Source organism: Thamnophis sirtalis, unplaced genomic scaffold (genome assembly GCF_051295495.1).
Source record: "Thamnophis sirtalis isolate CommonGarterSnake01/CBP01778 unplaced genomic scaffold, rThaSir2_p1.2 scaffold_8, whole genome shotgun sequence".
Classification (NCBI taxonomy): Eukaryota; Metazoa; Chordata; class Lepidosauria; order Squamata; family Natricidae; genus Thamnophis; species Thamnophis sirtalis.
The window spans coordinates 78658338-78684417 of NW_028261388.1; the positions used below are offsets into that span (position 1 = coordinate 78658338).

A 26080-nucleotide genomic window follows, 5' to 3' on the forward strand; every position below is an offset into this window, starting at 1 on the left:
ATCTATTTATGTACAACAAAGGGACTTTCTCCTCCCCTTTCTCCTGCAGCTAATGATAGTCGAGCCTATGCTATCTACTTTACAACAGAGAACAGATTCTTTTCACTTTTATACAAGGCTTTTAAGATTAAATGGAGAGCAATAGGAGTAGATCCCGACTTGATATCCATTTATAGATCTAACTCCCATATTATCCTTTTTCTGAATATTCTTTGAATATCAATTGTTTTCAAATTCATGTAAACAGTGAGACACAAGGATGTCCATTAGTCTATTATCTTCAGTCAGTCTCTGTCTGTCTGTCTGTCTGTCTGTCTGCCCATCCATCCATCCATCCATCCATCCATCCATCCATCCGATCTCCAAAACATTGTGATGCTAATGTACCCCCAGAATATGATCTAACAAAATATGGAAAAGGCCATTTATGCCACAGTCATGCTAGGTAATGATGAGTAAGACTTCTCTGAACAGTAATGTAACATAGCACAAAAACACATTTTACATGCCCATGAATAATTTTGGTAGAACAACAATAAAAATGCTTCAAAGAATAGCACAAATTCATGAATGAGGTACAGAACCTTTTAGTACATGAAAAAGTTCCAGCATGCATCAGTATATATTGACAGTAAGTTCACATTCTTACACAGTTCTCAGTAAACCTTCATCTTTAGCAGCACATCTCTGCCACAAATTATAATATATTGAAGTTCTTTCTTTGAAAAAAACAAAACACTTCTGTGTCTTGGCAATCAGATCCAGTTAGTGTTAAAAGTTCTTCCCTATTGTGAATTCCAATGATTCTAGAGACGTGACTGTTTAAAACAGAGCAAGTACAATTGCCAATATTGAACTTCACATAACTTAAAATAATATTTGTTTTCCCACACGTCAATCAAATCATGAGGTAGTCATAAAGAAACAAATGGCATTGATTTCAGTAGTAAATACTGGAGTTCTAGAAATCTAAACTGGAGGAGTCTAACCCAGGAATAGCACAAATTTGTGTCTTCTTTAGTTTTATAGATAGTAACTTGCTGTTACGATTGCAAGGTTACACATACTTTGAGAAAAGTTTTTAAATTAGTAATTTTTAATTAATTCAATATATTTTGAAGTCATGACTTTCCTATGTTTTCTCATATCATGTGATACATAGAACAGATACATTAGTTTCTCATGATTGAGATTTAGAAAAAGCAACCACAATTTTTATGAGAAGTTCTGTTGAAATACTTGTGATTCAACATTATATATATTATTTTTGTTTTGTTCATCTGAAACTGTTACAGGAAGAAATAGAAATCTATAAACTATATTCCCATTCCCAAAGGATGAAATTAAGCAACCACAATTAGTCATGAAACCAAGCAATGTCACAGACACATGGAATTAGATGACATTGATTAAATGTGAATCTTCCATAAACATGATTTGTTTTCAACACTATTTGTATTAATAATTTAATACTATTGTTTAATTTATTTCCTAAATCTTCATCCCAAAATTAACAAATACTTAAAATATTTCGTTAGCTATTTTGGGAATTGAAACTCATGATATCTTTTGTCAAGTTGACACTAAACCCAAAATTTATATTAGGGGTAAAAAATCTAAATGTTTAGGTTTGATAAATAAATGTTGAATTTTTAAATGTAACAATAGCAACAACCAAATGCAATATTACTCCTACAAGAAAAAATAACAATTCTGCTTAAAAATGTTTTTTGGTTCTGCCAGATTTTTTCCTTATCTTAGCAAAACATCTGTTGTTTTGTAATTTTCCCCCTCTCAACAAAACTCTTTCTTAATTAACAATTAATGAACAAAATATTGTTATAATTATTTCCATATTTTTGTAAGTAGCTAGCAAAGCAAGCATTTAATGAAATTAGGTTTATAGATGTATTTGGGGAACTTTATGTTATATCAAGTTCAAAGCTGAGAGTTTATATTATAGTCTGATTAGTACACATTTATTGAATAAAGAACATTAAAAGGTCCTTTGTTGAGATGCTAGTAGTTCCATTTAAGAGCTCCAGGAAAGCAGATAAATTCAGTGAGCCCGATGCTACAAGTCAGCAGCAAAACATTTGAACTAATTTAATATAAATCTGATTTTTAATCCAGGTCTGTCAATCTACAACATAAAACCATTACAAGCTACTTTTCTTTAATGCAAATTTTTAGAATCTGTAATGGAATAGATGGTATTTTAAAAGCTACAACTATGAAATTCAGTGAGAACCAGTATGGAAATAGATATGAGATGTATATTACCTAAGGGGAGGACATTTGAGCAAAACTAAGCACTTAAAAAACAAAACAAAATGATGTATGATGCAAATATAATAGGACAGGTTTTTTTTTTTTGCATTAAACAAGTTTTCTATGCTTATTTATGCAAGTCTTCTCTTTAACTTTTTAAAATAAAAAGATTCATGGCAAATAAAGGGCCCAAGTGGTATATACAGTAGAACCTCTGGTCACGACTATTTGTTCCATAACTTTGGTTGCAACCTGATTTAGTCATGATCCAAACCTAATTTTGGAAAATTGGTGCTTATAAAAAATAATGGTGCGGAAGGGGAAATCGGCTGTGAGGAAAAAATTGTGAATTTTTTGGTTGGATTTGACCTGATTTGATCATGGTCCGAAGTGTTCGTGACCAGAGGTTCTACTGTAGTTGTTAAGTGCGGGAAGATTTTCGCCCACCATCCTTCTCAGCAATAAATACCAACAAACTCTGCAACAATCTGGTTGAAAAACAAAATCCCTTGCCACATAATGCATTGATAAATTTCATTTTAAGAACTATGTGAGAAAGAACAAATGGGTTCTCTCATTAAGTGAGACAAATGTTAAAAAAGGAGAAAATAAAAGCTTTGCATTTTATATTTCCTTCTATTGAAGGCTGACTGTTAAGCTCTATTCTTTTTTTAATCCTGGAGATATTCAACTATTTGTTAAATTACTTTCAGAAAAGCATAAATGGGGAGTCATTTTCAAATAATGGATCTACAAATAGGATTATTATGAAGGTAAAATCTCTAGTGAATTTTTAGTTTTTTTACAAAATGAAAAAAATAAAAAAACAGTAATACAGCTAGTCCTCGATTTACAACAATTCATTTAGTGACTGTTGAAAGTTACAACGGCACTGAAAAAAAGTGACTGATGATCCTTCTTCACACTTAAAACCATCGCAGCATCCCCATGGCCATGTGATTAAAATTCAGATGCTTGGCAACTGGTTCAAACTTATGATCATTGCTGTGTCCCGAGGTCATGTGATCACATTTTGCGAACTTCTGACAAGCAGAATCAATAGGGAAGCCAGATTCACTTAACAACTGTGCTATTAGGAGGGCGGGGCCGAAGCCGTGACGAGACGACGTGCGATCTCAAAGCTCTGAGATTGCAGTCGACACTTTTATTACTGGAGGGTCCCAACGGAACTAAATCATCCCGAAGAGATGGTGAATAGGAAGATTACGTCTTGCTGATCTCGGGGATATCACAAAATCTCCGAAAGAAGCAAGAAAAAGTCTTCGAGCCGGTAATAAAAATTCCAGTCTTTTGTCAAGATTGACAAAGTCAGGGCGGCCTCATAACGGAACGATGTGGTAAGAGAAAGTGTTTCCAGCTGGTGAGAAACTTTTATTGTTTTTTTAAAAAAATGGACTGCATATAAAACAACTGTGCTATTAGTTTAACAACTTCAATGATTCACTTAGCAGCTGTGTCAAGAAAGGATACAAATGGGACAAAATTCACTTGATAAGTGGTCCAACTTAACAACAGAAATTTTGGGCTGAGATATGGTTATAAGTCGAGGACTACCTGTATTCATACAGAAGATCCCCCTATTTTACATATGCTACCTCAAATGAGTATAACTAGTTTAACAAATAAGGGAACAAATAATCAGGAAATGATTCTTGAATCACCATTTTATTTTCTTGATATTTTACCTTGTAAACAATTTTGAATGCAATCCTGAACCAGTGGTTAAAATTATGATAATATAAGAACATCAAACTCATTCATCATATACAACAAGCCCACTTCCCCCCCCCCCCACAGCTTTTAAAATGAGAGAATTCGTTGTTAAGCTCCTAACGATTTACTGTCTTTTGTCTTTCTTGCCCAAAATGCTCAGTGGGCTTCCCTTGTTGAGGATGGACTAACCAGTCCAGTCCATCACCTTAATTGCTACATCACACTGGCTTTTTCATTTGACAAGGTGTTTAGGTGTTTCATGGTTACGGCTCATATGTGGCTTCCTTTCAAGCGGAGGGAGGGAGGGAAAGCACACTGAATATAATCTCAGTGTAATTCCTATCTGGACTATATTCAGGTTGCCAAGAGGGATTCAGTTAAATATATTAAAAATAAGACCACACAGATTAGATTCACTCATCATGTTAAGGAATAATTTGTGTAAATGTGATTTTCTGAATAGGCCACGATTGTCTGTGTATCTACTACACAGAAAAGCAAAACATAAATATCAGGCTAAATACAGTAGTCAGTATGTTTAGCACTACAGAATTCCAGAGTCCCTTTTGCCATGAAAATGGAAATCTAATATGAAAATATTGCGGAAAAAAATAATTTGGCTACAGTAACGGCAGCCAAGGACATAATAACTGTAGGAGTCCACTACAGTTAACATTTGCATTCTGTCAACATGAAGGTCTTGTTGAAGTCTCAAAGAGTTGTATTGTTTCCCCTTCCAGCGTCTTTCATTGTGATAAATTTGTTGTGCTACCTACTCAGTGCTCTTGGTTAGCACAAACAACTTCCTATGCCAGCAGAATATTGCATATTTATAGAGGTGGCATCTTACTACAAATGGTAGGATCATGATATTTTTTTTAAACAATTAAATTGATGAATAAGTATTATATATACGGAAACACTGTAAAATTTATATAATGAAGAACATAAGACGTAACCAGTGGCGGGATTCAAATAATTTACCAACCAGTTCTCTGCCCTAATGACCAGCTGAGTAGGCGGGGCTCGGTGGTCATGTGATCATGTGGGCGTGGCCAACTCAAGGTCACTCAGGTCAATGGACGCTTCACCTTAGCTGTTAAAATGTAATAAGGGTTAACTGGAGAGGCAGTTTCTGTAAGCAGGGCAATAAAGATTAGGCTAGAAACAACACCCGATGTTTCCTTCCTGCCTTCCTTACAGGATTAGTCCTGTGAAGTAGGAAAAAACAAAAGATTTCTTCCAACAACCGTTTCTCCAAACTGCTTAGAAAGTTACCAACCGGTTCTCCCAAATAGGTGCGAACTGGCTGAATCCCACCACTGCGCGTAACTGAAATAAAGATGTGCCATGCAGCTATTAATTGGAGCCTTCTCTCCACTTGTGTTATTTTGCTTCATTCTGTCAGATCTGTCAGTCCTTGACGAATGTGTTTGTTTGTGTGTGTGTATATGTGTTGTCAACATAAATCAATTAACCGAAAGCCACTTTATTAATGATTGTAATCCACCATGCTGTTCCTGTACAGTTTGAAGTTGAGAAGTATTTTTAACTTCTCAGTGTAGGGCTGAGAATGATTGATAGACCCAATTCAATTAGCTGGAATTTATGCCAGACCAGAACCTGAATCTCCCCACCTCTATTCCAGCACTTTATCCATCACAGCACATGTGCGCACATGCACATCTATCTATCTGCATGTGTATGGCACAAAGACACAAAGGTGGCACAAGGTAACAGAATATTTCAGTGAACTTTTGCTTGGTTTTATGTGAATCTTGAATACTTCAATGCAGACAAAAGATATGCTTGTAAAGCTGAACAATACTGGAATTTATACTGTGGCTGATCTCTTATTCTATGTTGCATGAAAACAAATCCTAACAAATAAGTCAGATTTACTGTAGGAACACTTCCAGGGAGAAAAAAAAAACCCCCAATTTATCTTAAATCTGTACTCTGCCCTCCATATTTTACTCTCACAATATTTTCATAATAAGATTTGTAAGAAGATTGTAATTGCTGCTTTTTATTATCAGTTGGTTTTCCCGATGAAAAACTGAATGAATAAACGGCTTGTGAAGAGAACAGTGTTCTTCCTAGATAGGGAGGCAAATATGAATGCCAATGGTCCACAAAGAATATGGGATATTAAGCTCTGTTCCCCTTGAAAAGAGAACAAAGCAAGGGATACAAGAAGGCCTATTGATATAAAGTCTTTGAAGATACTAAGCCAGTAACTTTCCTTCTCCGCATGATAGGAAATTAAACACAGCAGAGGGAATGAAATGGAACTTTCAAAGCAAGAGCCAGAGGAAGAAAGTCTTTGAATATTAAAAGGAACATTCCCATTAATCAGAAACAAGGCCTGTGATGCATTTCCATAACAACTATAATATAAAACTCTACCAAAAACTGCAGCAACGTTTACTGCCATATAATAGTTGAATATCATCTAAATATATATATTTTTAAATATAATGTAATTTTTCATTATCTAGTACTTTTGCAAAGCAAAGCAATTGTAACGAACTGATGTCAGGTTGCAGCACATTGACTATGCTGTGTTATTAAGCATCAGTATAGTACAGCTTCTATATCTGCAAAATCACTATGTCTGCAAATGTTTGGAAGACTATTAGACAGAAGCAAAGAATGCAGTAAACTGTGACTCCTTTTTGCCTTTAATCGTTGTTCAAATATTTGCAGTCCAAATATTGGTAGTCCTTTCATCGTATCATCCAAACAGTCTATAGCTTCAAGTGGGCATGCTGTATCCGAGATGCAACGCACATTAAAAATAAGCAACTGGTTGTTAACTAGTTGTTTCAAGATAACCTAATTAACTACAGATCAGCATCTTGTGCAAATCCAGAATAACGATCAAGGCCAACATATTGGAACTGCAAAAATCTGGAACACTGCTAGAGGGCGGTAAAGAGATACAAAACATGGTAACTCTCTCCTGCCATTTAATGGTAGTCTTCATATTTGCAATCCTGATAGCTGTAATAAGGAAAACGGAATAGGGTGATTTTGCCATAATCCCCTTCTCAATAAATTGAGTCTTTCAAAGACAAACTCTACAAGTTATATTTTTGGTAAATTCCTAAACTGTATATGTTTATGTGACAGGCCTGTGCAGTGTTTCAATTCTGATCCAGAAAGGCACCTAAACATAGCTTATTGCACTTCTTAAAGCAACCATGCGTCTTCTTGGGATTAAATCCTGGGGAAAGACATACAGTTGCAAGAAAAAGTATGTGAACCCCTTGGGATTACGTGGAGTTTTGCATGAATTGGTCATAAAATGTGCTCCGAAGTTCATCTAAGTCACAACAACAGAAAAACACAAGTCTGCTGAAAATAATACTACACAAACATTAGAGGTTGCCATGGTTTAATTGCACATAACATGTAAACATTCACAGTGCAAGTAGGAAAAACTATGTGAACCATTGGACTTAACTGGTTGACCCTCCTTTGGCAGCAATAACCTCAACCAGACGTTTCCTGTAGTTGCAGATCAGATCTGCACAACGATCTGGAGTAATTTTGGAGTAATACTTTTTTTCTTGCAACTGTAGCTATTTTAAAGATTTGTAGACAAGTGCTCCACTTCTGCCCTCATGTGCTCTGAATCATCTTTGGGTAATCAAATTGAAATTACTGCCCAGCTCTTAATACATGGCTTTAAGCATTTGAAGCACAAGTATAATTTGTGAGAACTAGAAAGTCTAACTTGTACTTTAATAGGAAACTGTCAGTATAGTGATAGGCATTATAAGTCATTGGGGCAGAAAAGGAATTCCATGGTCAGTGGTTTCATTTAAAAAAAATAATAATAATATAAAGTTGCAAACTGCCTGAAACAGAGCTACATCTTATCTAAAGTCGAGTTCCCTTCCTAATTTTTCAACTTTTTTAAACAAAAGTTTCTAGGAACTTATCAAAATCCCCATTGCAATGCAGGTTGAGAAATTATTATTGCGAAAGAATTAGAAAACAAAACCTTGGATTTCATACAGAACTCCTCATGCATAACTTGGGAAATAACTTGGGAAATATGAGAGAGAAAAGTGGCTAATAATTGAGCAATTATAGAAACACGAACTTTTAGATATACTTAATGTTTTTTCCGGAGCAGAATAGCTGATTTCTGATTTCTCAGAACTGTTTTAACACTTACTCTGTAATTCTTGTTCTGAATTCTGCTTAAGTGGCAGACATTAAGAACAGTTTAGGTCAGAGCCAGAATACACAACCGGAGGTAAAGATATTTTTTATCACATACTCAGAGAGTCAGTTACTTCCTCCCGCTAGAGAGAAAAAGAAACTGAAATGATACTGGGGTAAAAGCATGATTTAAATTTATTTTCCACTGCCTTTGATTAAAACATATATCCCCCATCCTCAAAAGCTAGAATCTTCAAGTAAATGAGGGATTTTGCTTTAAAAACTGCTATAGGTAATATATCTAGCCAGGAACTGCATTGGGCTTATATTTTTTGTGCTGTGCTAGGTCAAGTTAGATTACTTAATGCAGTTATTTCTCAGTATAAGCTAGTGTGCCTAATTTCAGTCTGTATTCATACCACACTTGGAACAGGAAGACATTATTTAGATTTTTTTAAAATCTGAAATCATTTGATTCCCACTTCAAACTTTTTTATGATTGGTAGAAAACCAGCATCATCTGATGGGTTTTATTTTCTTTTGATCTTTTCCAAGACCCCCTCGGAATATAGGTGATGGTGACAGGCAACTTACAAAGCCACTACTGCAAAGCAGGAGGCAGTTCAGGTGTGAAAATCCCTAGAATTTCTGCAAGACATTCCGTAACTTTCCATCCTAGTAAACCCAGCTATTTGCTACATTTCTGCACATGGGATCCAAATTTGAAATTATAATGCAACAGGGGACCCTCCAGCAAATGAGGCTATCAGGCATTCTGTAATTCTTCCACGTAGAAACATACTAAAAAGTGATATGTTAAGCAGTGACAGCAATATTTTTTTTCAGAACATTTAAAATCTAACCACATTTGTGACACAATGACTTCTAAATGTCCTAGCAAAGAGGCCGTGTAAAGCTTTTATTATATAGACTGAGCAACCTTCAAATCCTGTCCCCCCTCTAACCACATGTTCAAAAACAAACAAGAGTCCTTTATTAAACATAGTTTTAAAATATTTGTAATCTTTTGTTAAAAAAAATTAATGAACCCTACTTATCTGAGCAAGTGTTTCTACATGTTTTATAGGTGTTATCTTTTTAAGACTGACAAAATAATTGGCTAAAATATTTTCATTGTTAGGGAAAAGTGAAATAGAAGGCAGTTAAAGAAAATATAACAGAAGCAAGGAAAAAAAAACCAAATAATTCATCAAGTATAAAATAATTTTTTAAAAACAGGCAAAACGTTTAAAACTCCTAGGCTAACATTGATGTCTGGGTACATTTTGCATTTTTGTCTGTCCTGTTTAAATGCCATAAAAGTCACAGTATCTGGGCAATGGAAGTCTTGTAAAAAAAAACAGTTGCATATTTTAATTAAGTTTGTTTGTTTACTAGCTCCTACTGTATTCCAACCTTTATATCTAAATCAAAATTCATATGAAAATACCCTTGGAAACATTTAACACCAGCTTACTTTCTTAGGAAATTGAGTGGCATTTGAAAAATACTTAACCAAAATAACCTTTACTATCAGGAAAGTAATTAAAAACGTGTGTGTGTGTGTGTGTGTACACACACACACACACATTACATGCAAGACATCTGTAGAGGAAGTTCCATGGAAAAAAGAACAGAAGGACACTATGTGTGCCATTTTCTTATTTCTGTTGTTAAAAATGCAAATAGATTAAAATATTAATAAATCCCCATTTTTATAACAGTACTCCTGGCCAATTGGTTTGGCTTATAAAACAGAACTTCATTAAAAAAAATATGGAACTGGTTTATTTGTCTATATCAGTGGTAGTCAACCTGGTCCCTACCGCCCACTTGTGGGCGTTCCAGCTTTCATGGTGGGCGGTAGGGGGTTTTGTCCGATACTGAAGCACTTTCCTTTTTTAAATTTAAATTGACTTCCCTACTTTATAAATCACCATTACTGTGGAACCGGTGGGCGGTTAGAAAATTTTACTACTAACAGAGATACAAAAGTGGGCGGTAGGTATAAAAAGGTTGACTACCCCTGTTCTATATCTACCACCTTGATACCCATGTTTGCAGCTGGACATCTCTTTATGAATTAATAATAGGGAAAAAAAAGTTTTACCCACCTGGGATCTTTCTGAATGCTATCAATAGAAGGTGACCTAGCCAAGGTTCCCTCAGGTGGGATGGCTGGTCCAGATTTGCTGTATGGTGATTCAACAGAAGGACAATACTGCAGCTGTCGGTAGGGATCTGCATAATTGGAGGCAGGGCCCGCAGCATAGCTGGCCCTCTGGAAGGTCGCTGATGCGTTCTGGGTGGCGTGTTGACTGCCTGTGCGCTGTAAGGGTACGGAGTCGACACCAGGGGAAGATGGGGCTACGACAGGAAAGTAGGGACAAAGCAAAAAATTGAGGACCTGTTCACAGAAATGGTTAACCAGGTCTAGGCAGAGGAAAAAAAATACACACATATAAACAGGGGTTTGAAAAGGATGAGAAAAAAAGAACATTACAATCCCTGGAAACATAATGAGACATAAGTCATTTCCATATGAAAAAAAAAACACTAGCATAAAAAATTAGAACTAAACACTCTGAGACTGATCTTCCCTTTGTATTCAATTTGGAATTTTTTTTTTAAAAAACACATTAAAGAATGTTGCCTATTAAATGTGGGCCCTGCTTTAGAGATGCTACAAAATAAAATACTTTATACAATTAATATCCAATCATCCCCAGTCTGCATAATAATATTACCCAAGAGTTATAATGACAGAGGATATGAATTTCATTTGTAAACTTCAATTAAAAAAAAGCCCTTTGTACATTCCATAACCATAATTAGAATTATACCTGCATTGAAGAAGAAATGAAGTATGACCCATTTTGGATAATAGCATCAATGTTAAGTAATTTTAAAAGTTATTCAAATAATGCCAGTTTGTTTTTTCATGATACTGATTTCTAAATAAAGATTTTCTGGGTAAATAGTAGGTTATTAGGACTGGAAACCAATTCACAGAGCTACTTGGTGGGTTTTTCAATGAAATACTTTGTCATTAAACTAAATTAATTAAATAATTAAATAAATTATTTATAAATCAACATGGATCTATCTGCCAATTCAGATGCCACTACTGATTTTCCTTAAAATATATTTTTATATATGAAATCAGAAGCATTTTATCGTAAGTATAAATTAATCTGTTATAAAATAGTGGAAAACGAACGAAAGAAAAGCATTTCAGTTATTAGCTGGTTTTTGTTGGTATAATTAAATAGACTTATAATATTCATTTTCTATAGTTCTCTTTAGACTTATTCGTTTTAGAGAAAAGCATTAACTAGGTCACAAACTTGGAAATTAAATATGTTAAATGCTACAAATGGTATTTTCAGTTTATATGTGCACACCTACGCTGAAATTTTCTCTACTGTCTATATTATTTATGTATTATCCTGTAGCATTGTTCTCTTCGAAGGCCAATTTATGCCCAAATAAAATGAAGGGATTAAAAGAGAACAGCATTTCTCTTAGTTCTCAAAAATGTTTGACTAAATTGTGTAGATGTTTCCCAGTTTCGCTCTTCTTACTATACTATCAATTTCTGATGCAAATAAAAACTCTGATAAAGTGTCCAGATCTGGGAATTCAAATTTAGGATAGGTAAGGAAAATAATGAAATAAATTCTATATTACAGTTTTAATTATTTAGCAGGTTTCAGATCCAGCCAAACGTCTATGTTTATCTTTAATGGACATTCATTCCAAGTTGTGTGTCCAAGGTAACATTAACCATTTTTTTTCTTGCAAAATTACCATCAGAATACTTGATGACGCTGACATACATAAAAATTTAGTAAGAAAATTCAATTACATTAAGGAGAAATATTTGATTACTAGAAATAAATTAGGACCAATGACCAAAAAATATATATGCAAAATCACTTTTCCGTTTATGTTCACAGAATTTGGGAATATAATTCATCGTTGTTTAATTCAGAGGTGGGTTCCTACCAGTTCGCACCTGTTCGGTAGAACCGGTTCGTCAAATCTACCGAACCGGTTAGAAGAGGTTCCACCAGTGGACCCAGAAAGCAGGCCACACCTACAGAAGAGGTTCCAAAATTTTTTGAAACCCACCACTGACACACACACACACACACACACACAGATAGACAGACTCACACAGAGAAAGAGAAAGAAAGGAAGAAAGAAATAAAAACAGAAAAAAGAAAAAGTGAGAGAGATATGAAAGAAAAAAAGGAAAAAGAGACAGAGAGACAAAAGGAAGGAGAGAGAGAGAGAGAGAGAGAGAGAGAGAGAGAGAGAGAGAGAGAGAGAGAGAGAGAGAGACACATGGCCGGCAAGACACTCCCACCAGGTCACATGGCTGGCAAGCCACTCCCACAAAGGAGGCCACACCCACAGAGTAGGTTCGAATTTTTTTTGAAACCCACCACTGGTTTAATTATTGTCATACTAAACTTTTACAACGTGAAAATAAACACTTATAAGGTATTCTAGCATTAGCTTTACTTGTCCTTCTGACCACATGAATTACACATTCCTTATACAGTAATAATAGACTGATGTGGTTTTTCACCAAGTGCTGTAATGCTATAATCTAGAATAATCTTATTTCTGGATCTTAAATGTTCCATTATAACTTCCAAAAATTTCATAGACAAATTAAGAAACATCCACTGTGTGTTTCATTTTAAAAGCAAGGCAAATGCAATCTTTGGAAGTTTGGAAGTCAGCATTACTTTTTATGTATGCGTGCGTGCGTGTATATAGTTTTCATTGATATATATGGAGCAGCAAGTTGGTCTATAAAATGTAATTGTTAATTATGGTCATGGTAATGATGATGCAATATTCAAAATTATTTTCGTTAGTAGACATTTAAAAAATAATGGGATGATCAAGTTATATTAGACCACATGCATGAAAACAGATGTATCAGCCTTAATATATATCAAGATAAAATTTGGGTATTTGTTGCTTCACAAACATTTTAACAACATATTACTTATCTAGGTTGGAAGAGTAACAAAGAAATATTACTCATATATAAGCTGCAAATATATGGTAACGCTATTCGGTTCCACCACAAAACCGCGTTCGACTAAACCGCGTAGCTGACGTCATCAACAGCGCGACAACAGTGTGGAGACAGAAGCACGCTGTAAATGCTAAACCTAAAATTAACCCCTAAACCTAACCCCCCTAAACCTAATCCTAAACCTAACCCTAAACCTAACCCTTAACCTAACCCTAACCCTTAACCTAACCCTAAACCTAATCCTAACCCTTTACGTAACCCTAAACCTAACCCTAACCCTTAACCTAACCCTAACCCTAACCCTTAACCTAACCCTAAAGCTAACCCTAAACCTAACCCTTACCTTAAGTTGAATCGGCTTACTTTCAAAGCGCTATTTAAAGCGCCCTTCTTTCTCCGCGCTCGCTGTTGTCGCCCTGTTGATGACGTCAGTGACGCGGTTTAATCGGGGGCGGCTTAGTCGAGCACGGTTTTGTCGTGCCACGACGCTATTCTACATGCATATCAAAAACATTAGTTCATAAATTAATCAAATACACAGAAGGGGGAAATCTTACAAATACTAAAATATTCTCTGCCCAAAAACATGTAAAAATACTTGAAGAGATTCGGGAAGAATGAAAAAGAGGCAAAAATATGCTTCAAGTAAGACTTAACTAAAATTAAAGTACTGAAGAGTTTATAGCAGACTTGCCCTATGTGATGTAACTGGGAAAGGCTGAAGTGGCGCAGTGGTTAGAGTGCAGCACTGCAGGCTATTTCAGCTGACTGCAGTTCTGCAGTTCGGCTGTTCAAATCTCACTGGCTCAAGGTTGACTCAGCCTTCCATCCTTCCGAGGTGGGTAAAATGAGGACCCAGATTGTTGGGGGCGATATGCTGACTCTGTAAACTGCTTAGAGAGGACTGAAAGCCCTATGAAGCGGTATATAAGTCTAACTGCTATTGCTATTGCTATTTTTCAGAACCAACAGAGAAAGAGTTGCTAGCTACTCTTTTAGCACAAATATATTTGCTTAAAATAAAAACTGGCTTTCCTTTTCACTATAGAATCACCCTACGTGTCATAGTGACTAACATTATTTTAAAGCGGGGAAAAACTTATAAAAGATCAGGTAACATACATTTTAAAAGTCCTACAATTTTAAAAAGAGGAAAAAACATTCAAGGATTGGTTATTCCAAAAACATGCTTAAATACTGGATTCTAAAAAACCAATAATAAGACACACTGATCTAAACTGACTTCATATTGTGCACATGAAAGGAAGAGGGGGGGGGCGGGAAATGAGGGAGGGGGAATCCTTTAAATAAGAATTCTGAATTAGAAAGGCTCCAGGGATGGTTTCATGATGGAAGAAAAGGAAGGTATAAATGAACAAATCAAAATATACACATACCACACGCTGAGTCTAGAATAGGATTAAAATTACAGCTGTCAGCTAACACAAAGTACAATTAAAAATAACTTCTTAATGATGAAATACAGTTTCCTTTGGTGGTTATATTCTTTGATTCCATTCACCACCGAGTTCTTTAGAAGCGAAGAGTCTATCTAGAAAGTTACAAATTACTAATGGAGCAGCATATGTTGCAAAGTGAGTAGGGACAAGAGTGTGCTTGTAACTTCACTACCAATGGAACTATTCTTTATATTTCTGTGTCACTATGTAGAATCAATGTATATGCTTTTACACACACACACTATACCACCACCATTGTTATTATTATGTAAGTTTCCTTTGAATTAAACTAAATTTCAACTTTTTAAATTTTAATCCCACTTTTTTCATATTCAACGTAAGATAGTAAAAATACTAATACTCTTTCCTCCTCCTTTTCCCCCCGTAACAACAACCCTCTGAGGTGAGCTGGACTGAGAGAGTGGCACCAAGTCAACCAGCTGGCTTTCACCTCTATGGCAGGACTAGAATTTATATCCAGGTTGTATATAATATTCTTATAGCAATAGCAATAGCAGTTAGACTTATATACCGCTTCATAGGGCTTTCAGCCCTCTCTAAGCGGTTTACAGAGTCAGCATATTGCCCCCAACAATCTGGGTCCTCATTTCACCCACCTCGGAAGGATGGAAGGCTGAGTCAACCTTGAGCCGGTGAGATTAGAACCGCCGAACTGCAGATAACAGTCAGCTGAAGTGGCCTGCAGTACTGCACCCTAACCACTGCGCCACCTCGGCTCTTAATATAATATTCGGTAATACTCGGTATATAATATTCTTGGCAATGATATGGATATAATTTATTATAGAGTTTTTCAGAATATTTTTTCAACTATCCAATCTGAGTTTCCCAGTCTAACCTAAAGGATTTTCTGGTGTTCTTCATTCCAAGTCTAAGTTATGTCTAAATATACAGTTATTAATATATTGTATTTTAATGTTTTGTGAACTCTTTCAGAGAGAATTGCATAGGAAGCGGTAATAAACATGCTAAATGAATAAAATAAATAAACTAGTTAAAAATAAATACTAGATTTGGGTTCTTATGATCAGATTTAGATAATGTATTTAAAGTTTCTTCCTAGTCTCATTCTTTCTTTGTTTTCTCAAATCCTTTATCCTGTCACATATATAACTTAGATTTACAGTATTTATTTTCCAAAGATGAGCATTTGCATATTTACCGGAAAATGAATTAACCCCTCTCTCCTCATATAGAGGTTTTATCTCTGCCACTGAGATCCTCTTCTACCCATCAAGACTTTCTTGAATATCAATTTCTATAGTTGGTGGAACACTCCCACATGGAGATTTTCCATAGCAGATATTCTAAACATGGACCCCAAAGGACCGTACACTGACTGAACAGGACTTGAAGTTCTAAGCATATTCATCTGAACCAGAGGTGGGTTCCTAACAGTTCGCACCTATTCGGTAGAACCAGTTCGTCAAATCTACCGAACCGGTTAGAAGAGGTTCCACCAGTGAACCCGGAAAGCAGGCCACACCTACAGAAGAGCTTCCAAATTTTTTTGAAACCCACCACTGGTCCTTGGATATGATTATTCTACACTATCATGCTCATATTTATAAAACTGAGTGCCTCTGTGAAAGGTAAGGATGACTACTGCGTTTGTGGTGCAATCAGAACACTGCGTGTGTTGAAGTTGTTTTAACGCAAACCAAAGATGCCTTTTAAAAAACAAGTTTCCATCCTATTCTTATGCATGTTAGTGCTGTGTGTGAGGTAATTGAAGGTGGTTCTGACAAGTGTCATCGGCATCTTTATATTCGGTCACATGGGCGGCAAGCCACTCCCATCCGGTCACATGGGTGGCAAGCCACTCCCTCAAAGGAGGCGACACCCACAGAGTAGGTTCGAACAATTTTTGAAACACACCACTGATCTGAACTCAGCGGTACTTAAGACAGAATATGTCTGCATTTCCTTGTATTGAAAATTCAGTTCAATGAATTCATATTTATCACATCCAAACTAAATGGGGAAAAAACCTGCTAAACATATGCATTCTCTCCTATAATAGCAATAGCAATAGCAATAGCAGTAGACTTATATACCGCTTCATAGGGCTTTCAGCCCTCTCTAAGCGGTTTACAGAGAGTCAGCATATTGCCCCCAACAATCTGGGTCCTCATTTTACCCACCTCGGAAGGATGGAAGGCTGAGTCAACCCTGAGCCGGTGAGATTTGAACCACTGAACTGCTGATCTAGCAGTAGCCTGCAGTGCTGCATTTAACCACTGTGCCACCTTGGCTCTATGCATATTTAACCTAAGTAAGAACTACTGACTAAAGGATTATAGGCATACCTCATTTTATTGTTCTTTGCTTTATTGTGCTTTGCAGATTTTAAATTTTTTTTACAAATTGAAGATTTTTGACAACCCTGTGTTGCAATTTGTTCATGAAGTGACTAGTACATGACTGTTGGAAAATTTATTTCATGTCAACTAATATTTAAAACCTGCAACATCATCAAAAGGTAAAGAAAAACATTAGTTTGTTTTTCCTTTTTTTTCCAGGGTATTTTTTTCCCCTTTATTTGCACTTAACAAAACTGATGTATTACATTATTAAACCTTTTTTAAAACTTTAAATTGTCAATATAACTTCATCCAACAGTACAGAAATTACATGGATATACAAATATTATTGAATTGCAATCACCATTAATTTATTTATTGACTTTTTCAAATGGAAGAATTCTATGTTTTTGCTCCCCAAGAAGAAATCAAGAAACACAATAAGGCAAAAGCTATCTAGGAAGTGTCTGTTATAATGAAGTGTAAATATTCCAGTTTCTTTAATGAAAATTGCTATGCACAAACCTTGGATCTCAAAAGTATTTCATGCTTAATTTATTTACTGTCAAGAATATTTATGCCTCATTTGTTCCTTTTAATCACTTATGATATTAAATATATAATACTCTTTGGCTTTGATCAACATGGTTTAGCAGATTTGCAGAGAATATGTTTGTCATCAAGGATAGGTGATTTGGAATAATAAAGTCATGTATAGACTTTTCCGGTCAGATTTGGGTAGCTGAATAAACGGCAGCTATGATGCGGGTTGTTGTTATTTTGGTGTTATTTTGTGATGAGAACTATTTAGAAATATAGTATAAGCCAGAAATATGGAAGACCTATATCTGATCAATCCTTAATTACTTCTGTAGTGGAATTTTAGATTTGTATCAGTGGTGGGTTTCAAAAATTTTTGGAACCTCTTCTGTAGGTGTGGCCTGCTTTCCGGGTCCACTGGTGGAACCTCTTCTAACCGGTTCGGTAGATTTGACAAACCGGTTCTACCGAACTGGTGCGAACCGGTAGGAACCCGCCTCTGATTTGTGTGTATATACAAAGAATTAAAAAGAAACATTTGCATCAAAGGTTATTTTTCTTCTTTTATGATGCATCTAGTTTCATTTATATATTTATATCAAAGTGAGCAAAAGTCTGCTATAGAAACATATATGCATTTCTGTAAATAAGCATCATTTCCTTGTAGCAGATCATAGGCTACCCATTATGGTTTCTGCCAGTATTTGCATATCTTAAATCATCTTATTTCCCCATCTTCAACTATGACATACAAATACTTGCTTTAGTTTTTCTCCATACATATATAGCATTCAAAGCCGTTAAGACCTGGCTATTCCGGCAGGCCTGGGGCTGATGAGTTCCCAGCCCCACTCGAATTTGCTGTGACTGTTGTGTTGTTTTTAATCTGTTTTGTGTATCTTGTTTCTGTCTTGTTTGTTTTTTGTATTTCCCCCTTCCCCACTTGTTTGTTAGCCGCCCTGAGTCCCTCGGGAATAGGGCAGCATACAAGTATAATAAACATCCAACTGTTCACTCCCTTTTCTCTGTCAAGCATAATTACTTTGGTGTTGGATATATTAGTTTCCAGATCCATGTTCTTTGTTACACCATACTATCTATCTAATAGTTCTCATTCTGATTCTCAGCCCAAAATATGGCCTTATCTTCCACACACAGACCAAGATATTTCTAATGCCAAAGCATTTCTTACACAATTATCCATAAATTAATTAAATAATCAAAAACCCATCACAGATATTTGTCATACGTTTAAGCAGTGAAACACTACAGCATTCATGTGTTCTCTTTTATGCTTTACTTACGTTCTACACTTTTAAAATCACATTCAGTAAATAACTTTCAGTTGCATATTCATGCAAAACATTGCACAATTCAAATCTATTCACTTTATCATATAAACTAACTATCTCACATTCATGTATTTTTCAAAGGCCCTCACATGCAAAATACTGTTCCAGGATACCAGTTTAATTACAATATGCTACATGAAGCATTCCCTAACAGCAAGAAGAGTACCAGACAGTTCAACCTAATTCTATTCAGTATGTCACAGATGGAAATAAAGTTGTTTTACTCTAAGCTCCTTTCAGTCATACTAACTAAGCTAGGATCCTTAATCTAGAGACTACCATTTCCTGCATCCATTAATCGCACAGGTTGGGTCTCCTCCGGGTGCCGTCGACCGGACAATGCCGGCTGGCAGCTCCCCAAGGGAGGGCCTTCTCTATAGCGGCGCCGGCCTTATGGAACGAGCTACCCGCAGAGATCCGGACCCTTACCACTCTCCCAGCCTTCCGTAAAGCGACCAAGACTTGGCTGTTCCGGCAGGCCTGGGGCTGTTGATTGAAATCCAGCCCCACTTGATTGAATGGATGATATCTTATTTTAATAATTGTATTTTTAATATTTTTATGTTTTGTTGTGAGCCGCCCAGAGTCCCTAGGGAGTGGGTGGCATACAAATCTTATTAAAGTTGCAAAGTTGCAAAGTTAATTAGAAAGTAGATTTAAGTAGTTCTTGACTTAAAACCATTCATTTAGTAACCATTCAAAGTCAGAAAGAGTGTTGAAACAAGCGACTTATGACCAATTTTCACACTTAAGACCGTTGCAGCAACCTCATGCACACAATCACAATTTGGATGCTTGAGAATCAGCATATATTTATGATAGTTGCACTATCTTGGGATCATTGTCATCGCCATTTGTAATTCTTCCTGGCTGGCTCCAGACAAGTAAAATCAATGGGGAAAACCAGATTTGCTTAATGACTGCATGATTCACAATTGCAGTAATTTGTTTAACAACTGTGGCAAAAAAAGGTCACAAAATGTGGCAAAGCTCACTTAACAAGTGCCTTGCTTAGCAACATAAATTTTGGGCTCAGTTAGGGTCGTTTGTCAATGACTACCTGTACTTACATACACTTATCAGTTACAGAGGGTTTGCTTAATAAACATAGCAATAGCAATAGCAGTTAGACTTATATACCGCTTCATAGGGCTTTCAGCCCTCTCTAAGCGGTTTACAGAGAGTCAGCATATTGCCCCCAACAATCTGGGTCCTCATTTTACCCACCTCGGAAGGATGGAAGGCTGAGTCAACCTTTGAGCCGGTGAGATTAGAACCGCTGAACTGCAGATAACAGTCAGCTGAAGTGGCCTGCAGTACTGCACCCTAACCACTGCGCCACCTCGGCTCTTAAATTATGTCAGACTTCTTGCCACAATGACAGTATTTAGACAGTGATGTCTCCTCTCCACTTTTGTGTTCTATATCAGTGGAACTATCTGTGGAAGCCATATTAATAGAATTAGAATAACTGTGTTTTAAACATTTGAGTACAAAGTGTCATAAGACGATAGAAGGCTATTACAACTCCATATTAATTGTACTAGGGACACGGTGGCTCAGTGGCTAAGATGCTGAACCTGTCGATCAGAAAGGTCGGCAGTTTGGTGGTTCGAATCCCTAGCGCCGCGTAACAGAGTGAGCTCCCGTTACTTGTCCCAGTTTCTGCCAACCTAGCGGTTTAAAAGCATGTAAAAATGCAAGTAGAAAAAATATGAACCACCTTTGGTGGGAAGGTAACAGCGTTCCATGCACCTTTGGTGTATGGTCATGCCGGCCACATGACCACAGAGACATCTTCAGACAGCACTAGCTGTTCGGCTTTGAAACAGAGATGAACACCACTCCCTAGAGTCGGGAACGACTACACATTTGTGTGAAGGGAACCTTTACCTTATATTACTTGTACTGTCACAAACCAAACCAAACCAAATATATAAATTAACAATAATTCCAGCATAATTAGCTTCCATCTACTTAAATATTTGCAGAGGAAAGCAAGAAAATAAGCAGAATAAACTAATTTATGGAATTAAGAAGTTAAATGAAAAGCTGATCCTGTTTTCTTCACAACACAAATTTGAAAATGAAATTAAGTGCAATTTGTTTTGGGGGGTGGGAGGTTGGGGAAGTCTTTAAATAAAATATTATTCGATAAAATATTATTCAATAATTTTATAAATTAAATATTTTTTTCTTCTTACCTATTTAAAATAGTGGAAAATGATAAAAGTATTTGTACAGGCAATACTGGGTGGGCAAGGATAGTTGATGCGCAAAATATACATTGCAATGCTTATTGCAAAGCCTCTCAACTATCAAACGACAACCCGGCCTTCACGTGGTGCCCCCCGTTCCCACCAATCGGGCTCTGTCGATCCTTGGGACTGGCGTCCCCTTGGGTATATCCAGCCGAAACAGCTTCCATGGATCGCCATATACAGTGGCGTCAAATTTCCATGGAAGTCGCCTATACCCACGATGGGCGAAGAGGCGTCAAGTACAAGTACAAGTATAGGCAATACTTGCTTGTGTGCCAGATAGATGTTGAGTTTCTTGAGGTCCAGTATGGCTCTCACCCCTCCCGAGGACTTGGGGACCAGGAAGAGGATGGAGTAGAACCCCCTCCGTTCTTGGCCCATGGGGAACTTGCTCCATGGCTGCTATCTTGAGCAAATGTCTCATCTCTGCCTGCATCAGCTGGCATTTGTACATTGACCTTGGGAGTGGACAACTTCACAACACAGATTTAAAAATGAAATTAAGTGCAATTTGTTTGGGTGAGAAGTTGGGGAAGTCTTTTAATAAAATATTATTCAATAAAATATTATTAAATAATTTTATAAATTAAATATTTTTTTCTTCTTACCTATTTAAAATAGTAGAAAATGATAAAAGTATTTGTACAGGCAATACTTGCTTCTTGAACACTTGAACCTGTATTCTGCAGTTTCTGATGTTCATGTGACACAGTGTTTCTGAAAGTTGCCAAAGTTACCTGTGGACTTCAGGGAATTCTAGGGATCGAAATCCACATATCTTAAAGTTGCCAAGGTTAAAAAACTCTGGTCTAGAGCCTGTTGCAAATCTTCCCTGTTCATCAGCTGGAGAAGACTTTTTTCTGCTGCTAATGCAGGTGGAAACTAGAAAAGATGGGAGAAACAGGTACTACCGAGTTTCATTTATCTTGTGTGGCCTTTCAGCTGAGACAGCTAATAGCAATTCTTTCAAGAATGACCAATGATATGTGACAAGAGAGCGGTGCCCATGTTCAAGTGGGAGAGCTGTGCTGTTTTACCAAGCGAATTATGGACACTAATGAGATTGCAAATCCCTTTCTACAAGATGGCTTTCCAAAGTCCATTGTTTCCCCGCTTTTTATATATTTCCTAGATTACTTAATTTATAATTCTGATAAACATCTTCAGTGTGGGGCAACTAAATAGCTTTGTAAGTGTCTGAGCTATGTGCAAAAGAAAAAAAAAGACACTTTCAAGATCTCAATATAAAGAAAAAGAGCATAATTAACAACATAGTTAATTATAAATTAATCAAGCACTGCATTTTTTTCTGCTGTTTTATTGCAGTCTTATTGCAAGCTTTGAAAATGTAGTTTTAAAGTCTTCCAATGTTTATGCAACTTGATAGAAGGGATCTATAGCACCCTATTAGTAAATATATTAGACAACTGGCTGAAAAAGGGTATAGGTGAAAGATTTAGATAGGTATATGTTCTGACCCCCCTCCTTGCTTGTTCACAAACGGCAGTCAGACAGAACTTCAAAGGAAATATATTTATCAGTCCTGGCTCAAGCTGGCTGCGAGCCCAAAATAAACATAGATAAAGTCTCTGGCAAAAAGTTATAATGCAAAAACAAAAAGCTCTTACAGCAAACCAGGTTTACAGAAAGCAAATCACTTATCCAAGTGCCTCTTTGAATCATGTTTACAGAAAACAAATCACTTATCCAAGTGCCTCTTTGAATCTCCAAACAATGAACCACACACGACGAACCACGAATGAACGTTGACTTCTGCAACTAAGGCGTGGCACCATCCGTCCTTTATCTGCAGAAGACGACCCTAACGAGCAACAGCTGCTCATTATTCCTGCATCCCGACTCAACTCACAGCAAGCTTCTGCTGAGTCACAACAGGTATATAAAAAGTGATTGATCAGGGTGTCTTCCCCAAAAATCACTATATTCTGTTTTGCTATGCTTAGAGTTGTGAAGGCTAATGTCGAAAAAAAGAGAAATTATGAAGAAAAAAAGAGCTTTTCCATATAGCCTTTTCTGTTTCAATTTTCACACACATGAAATATTTCCTTGTTCTTTAATATTAAATAGCAGATAAACCACTAAACCACTAAATATTAAAGAAATTAATTTCAGTTTGGAAACAGAAACATTGAAACAAGAAATGAACTAATATGTAAAAGGAAAGTGGATTCTGCATTGTAGCTTCAGTTTTTAAAAATATCTTTAGGTTTGATACTGTATGTACTTTTCCATTTTTTTAATTAAATTAAGAAGATAAATTAATTTATAAATAATACTAAATGGCATGAGGATTAAATTGCATATGCAAAACTAATTATCCTCAATGGAGAAGCTGCAAAATCACATGGCAGTAATGACAATAGTGCCTAATTAATGAAAATTAGTGACTCTTTTTACATTATATATTTTACTTATAGATTTAGCAGGAAATTACATCAGACTGGAAGTCATCAACGTTTTATTTACTTTAACACCAATAACCAAGGAGGGCTGTCACTTGTGGAAAAAAATCTTACGTATCACATTTGAAATATATTTAAACCAGATTTTTTTTAAAATTCTATTAGTATTCCTTTAGTACTTTCAAGCAAAATAAGCACGCACATCTACACCGTGTTCTGTTCTTACCAGCTCTGCCAAGAGAGTTAAAGTCTATTCAAAGTTAGCAGGGGAACTGTCCATCACAGAGCACAGCTGACAGATACTGCTTCAGCAGTTGGTAAGCTCCAACTGGGCAATTTTGTAGAATACATGATTATTCCAGATTTCCCTGACTTGCATTAAGACTGCAGGCTAGAACATTTTAACTCTTCATGAATAGGATGCTGGATGTGCTGCCAGATGCTAATAATTCAGCTGTGTGTTTGTGTGTGTTTGTGTGTGTGTGTGTGTGTGTGTGTGTGTGTGTGAAAATCTATTACTTTGTTTTTGAAAGAGGTTCTGGTGGCTTTAGAGATTATGTTTGAATGTTTGAATGAATGTTTATTTCATTTATATGCCGCCCTTTTCCCCCGAAGGGGACTCCGGGCGGCTCACAACTCAAACCAGGGAAGGGGGGATACAGACAAAATTAAAAACGACACAAAACAATGCATGGCTTAAAACACACAACTATCATACCATTCGAGACGGGGGCAACGGTTCTTTAGCCCCAGGCCTGTCGGAACAGCCAGGTTTTAAGGGCTTTGTGGAAGGCCTGGAGGGTGGTGAGGGTGCGAATCTCCACGGGGAGTTCGTTCCAGAGGGTCGGAGCAGCCACAGAGAAGGCTCTCCTCCGGGTAGTCGCCAGTCGACACTGGCCGGCGGATGGAATTCGGAGGAGGCCTAGTCTGTGGGATCTAATCGGTCTGGTGGAGGTAATTGGCAGCAGGCGGTCTCTCAAGTACCCAGGTCCAATACCATGAAGGGCTATGTTCAAACTGAGCAGAAATCACCCAGGTACAATATCGCACTGATGGATGAGAATCCTTACTGCACATGGGAATGAACTCAAGTAAGCAGCTAACTGCCCTTCTAAGTACAATGGAAATTCTAGAACTGACTGGAAAAGAGAACATACTTGTAGAGGAGTAAACTGGCTTTAATGAAGGCTGATTCACTACTGATCAATGCTTAGTACTCTGTTGTGGCCCAGCAGGAGCCGTTGGAGCTGCCACCAGACTCCCGACAGCAAAGGGCCCTATGAGTCGGCCCTGGAGGATGTGGAGGACCCTGGAGAGGGTTCCAACTCCGAGCAGGGCGTAGAGAGGCTGGTTGGCCACCAGGAGGTGCCTGAGCCTTGGAACAGTGGGGAGGAAACAAGGGAGAGTGATCCAGAAACCAACAGTGAGTTGTTCCGGGATGCACGCCATCGAAGAGCAACTCGGCTCAAGAACAACTATGTAATTACAGGACGTAATTACGCTCAGCTGATGGTCATTAGGCTCCTCTCCAGACTATAAAAAAGACTGCTTGTGCCATGCCCTTCTTGCAGAAGTCAATGCTTGGACTAAAGAAAAACTAACTTGGCAGGCTGGATTGCTGCCAGAGTTTGTCTGAATTGCTGCCAAGGTTTGTTGGACTTGCTGCCAAGGTCCTTATCTGTTTGTTTACTTGGCTTTCAGCCACCAAAGGTCTGGACTTGCTATTAAAGGACATTCTCATTAAGCGTGTCTCGGCTTTCATTACTGGACAGAGGAGGGGGTCGGAACAGTACTCTATCTCACTGAGAAGTACTCTTTTCCACAACCCAAACTTCCTGTATGCTGTTTTCATAGACTTCAAAGCAGCACTGATTTGATATCCTGAATTAAATTTGGGAAAAGCTAGAGGCCTCCTCAACTGTACAATTATTTGCAATCCTGTAAAACTGATTTTACATATCAACTGTACATGTAAAACGTAACCGCTAAAACCATCTCACCAGTGCCACTGAAACCAAGAAAGGTATCAAACAAGGTAGCATATTGGCCCTTCTCTTGTTTAATTTCTATATCAACTCCATGGTAGGCCATCTCCACAACACAAACTTTTACTGCTAACCACTTGCAAAAAAACCTCTTTGTTCTAATCTATACAGATGATGCAGCAAAACTTTCAAAAACACTTATTGGCCTTAAAAGAGCAGTGAGAATACTAGCAGAGCATTACAAGGAAAACCAACTAGAATTCAATTATCAGGGGGGGAAAAATCATGGGATTTGTCCAAAGACCCAGAAGAGTCATTCTTGGAACATAGATGCCCCACAAAATCCAGCAGTTTCAAATACCTAAGGCAGTCGTTCATTCAGCAGTAGGAAATTCATGGGGACTAAGTCACCCTTAAATTCCGCAATACTCAATTTATTTGAGGCCGAGCCAATAACCAATGTCCCTATAATCCCCACCTGGCCCCTTCTCCAGT

At 37.0% G+C, this 26080-nt stretch overlaps 1 protein-coding gene across 10 annotated transcripts in view; it reads right to left on the bottom strand.

Moving 5' to 3' along the window:
• Window positions 1-26080, bottom strand: part of CTNND2 (catenin delta 2) — a 468899-nt gene that overhangs the window by 191181 nt on the left and 251638 nt on the right. For all 10 annotated transcript variants that reach the window (XR_015697560.1, XM_087721965.1, XM_087721966.1 and 7 more), the window contains exon 9: window positions 10296-10548. Coding sequence is in view for 9 of the 10 variants with exons in the window: in XM_087721965.1 (XP_087578091.1) it covers window positions 10296-10548 (253 nt within the window). In the remaining variant the exon portion in view is untranslated. The remainder of the gene's footprint in view (window positions 1-10295; window positions 10549-26080) is intronic.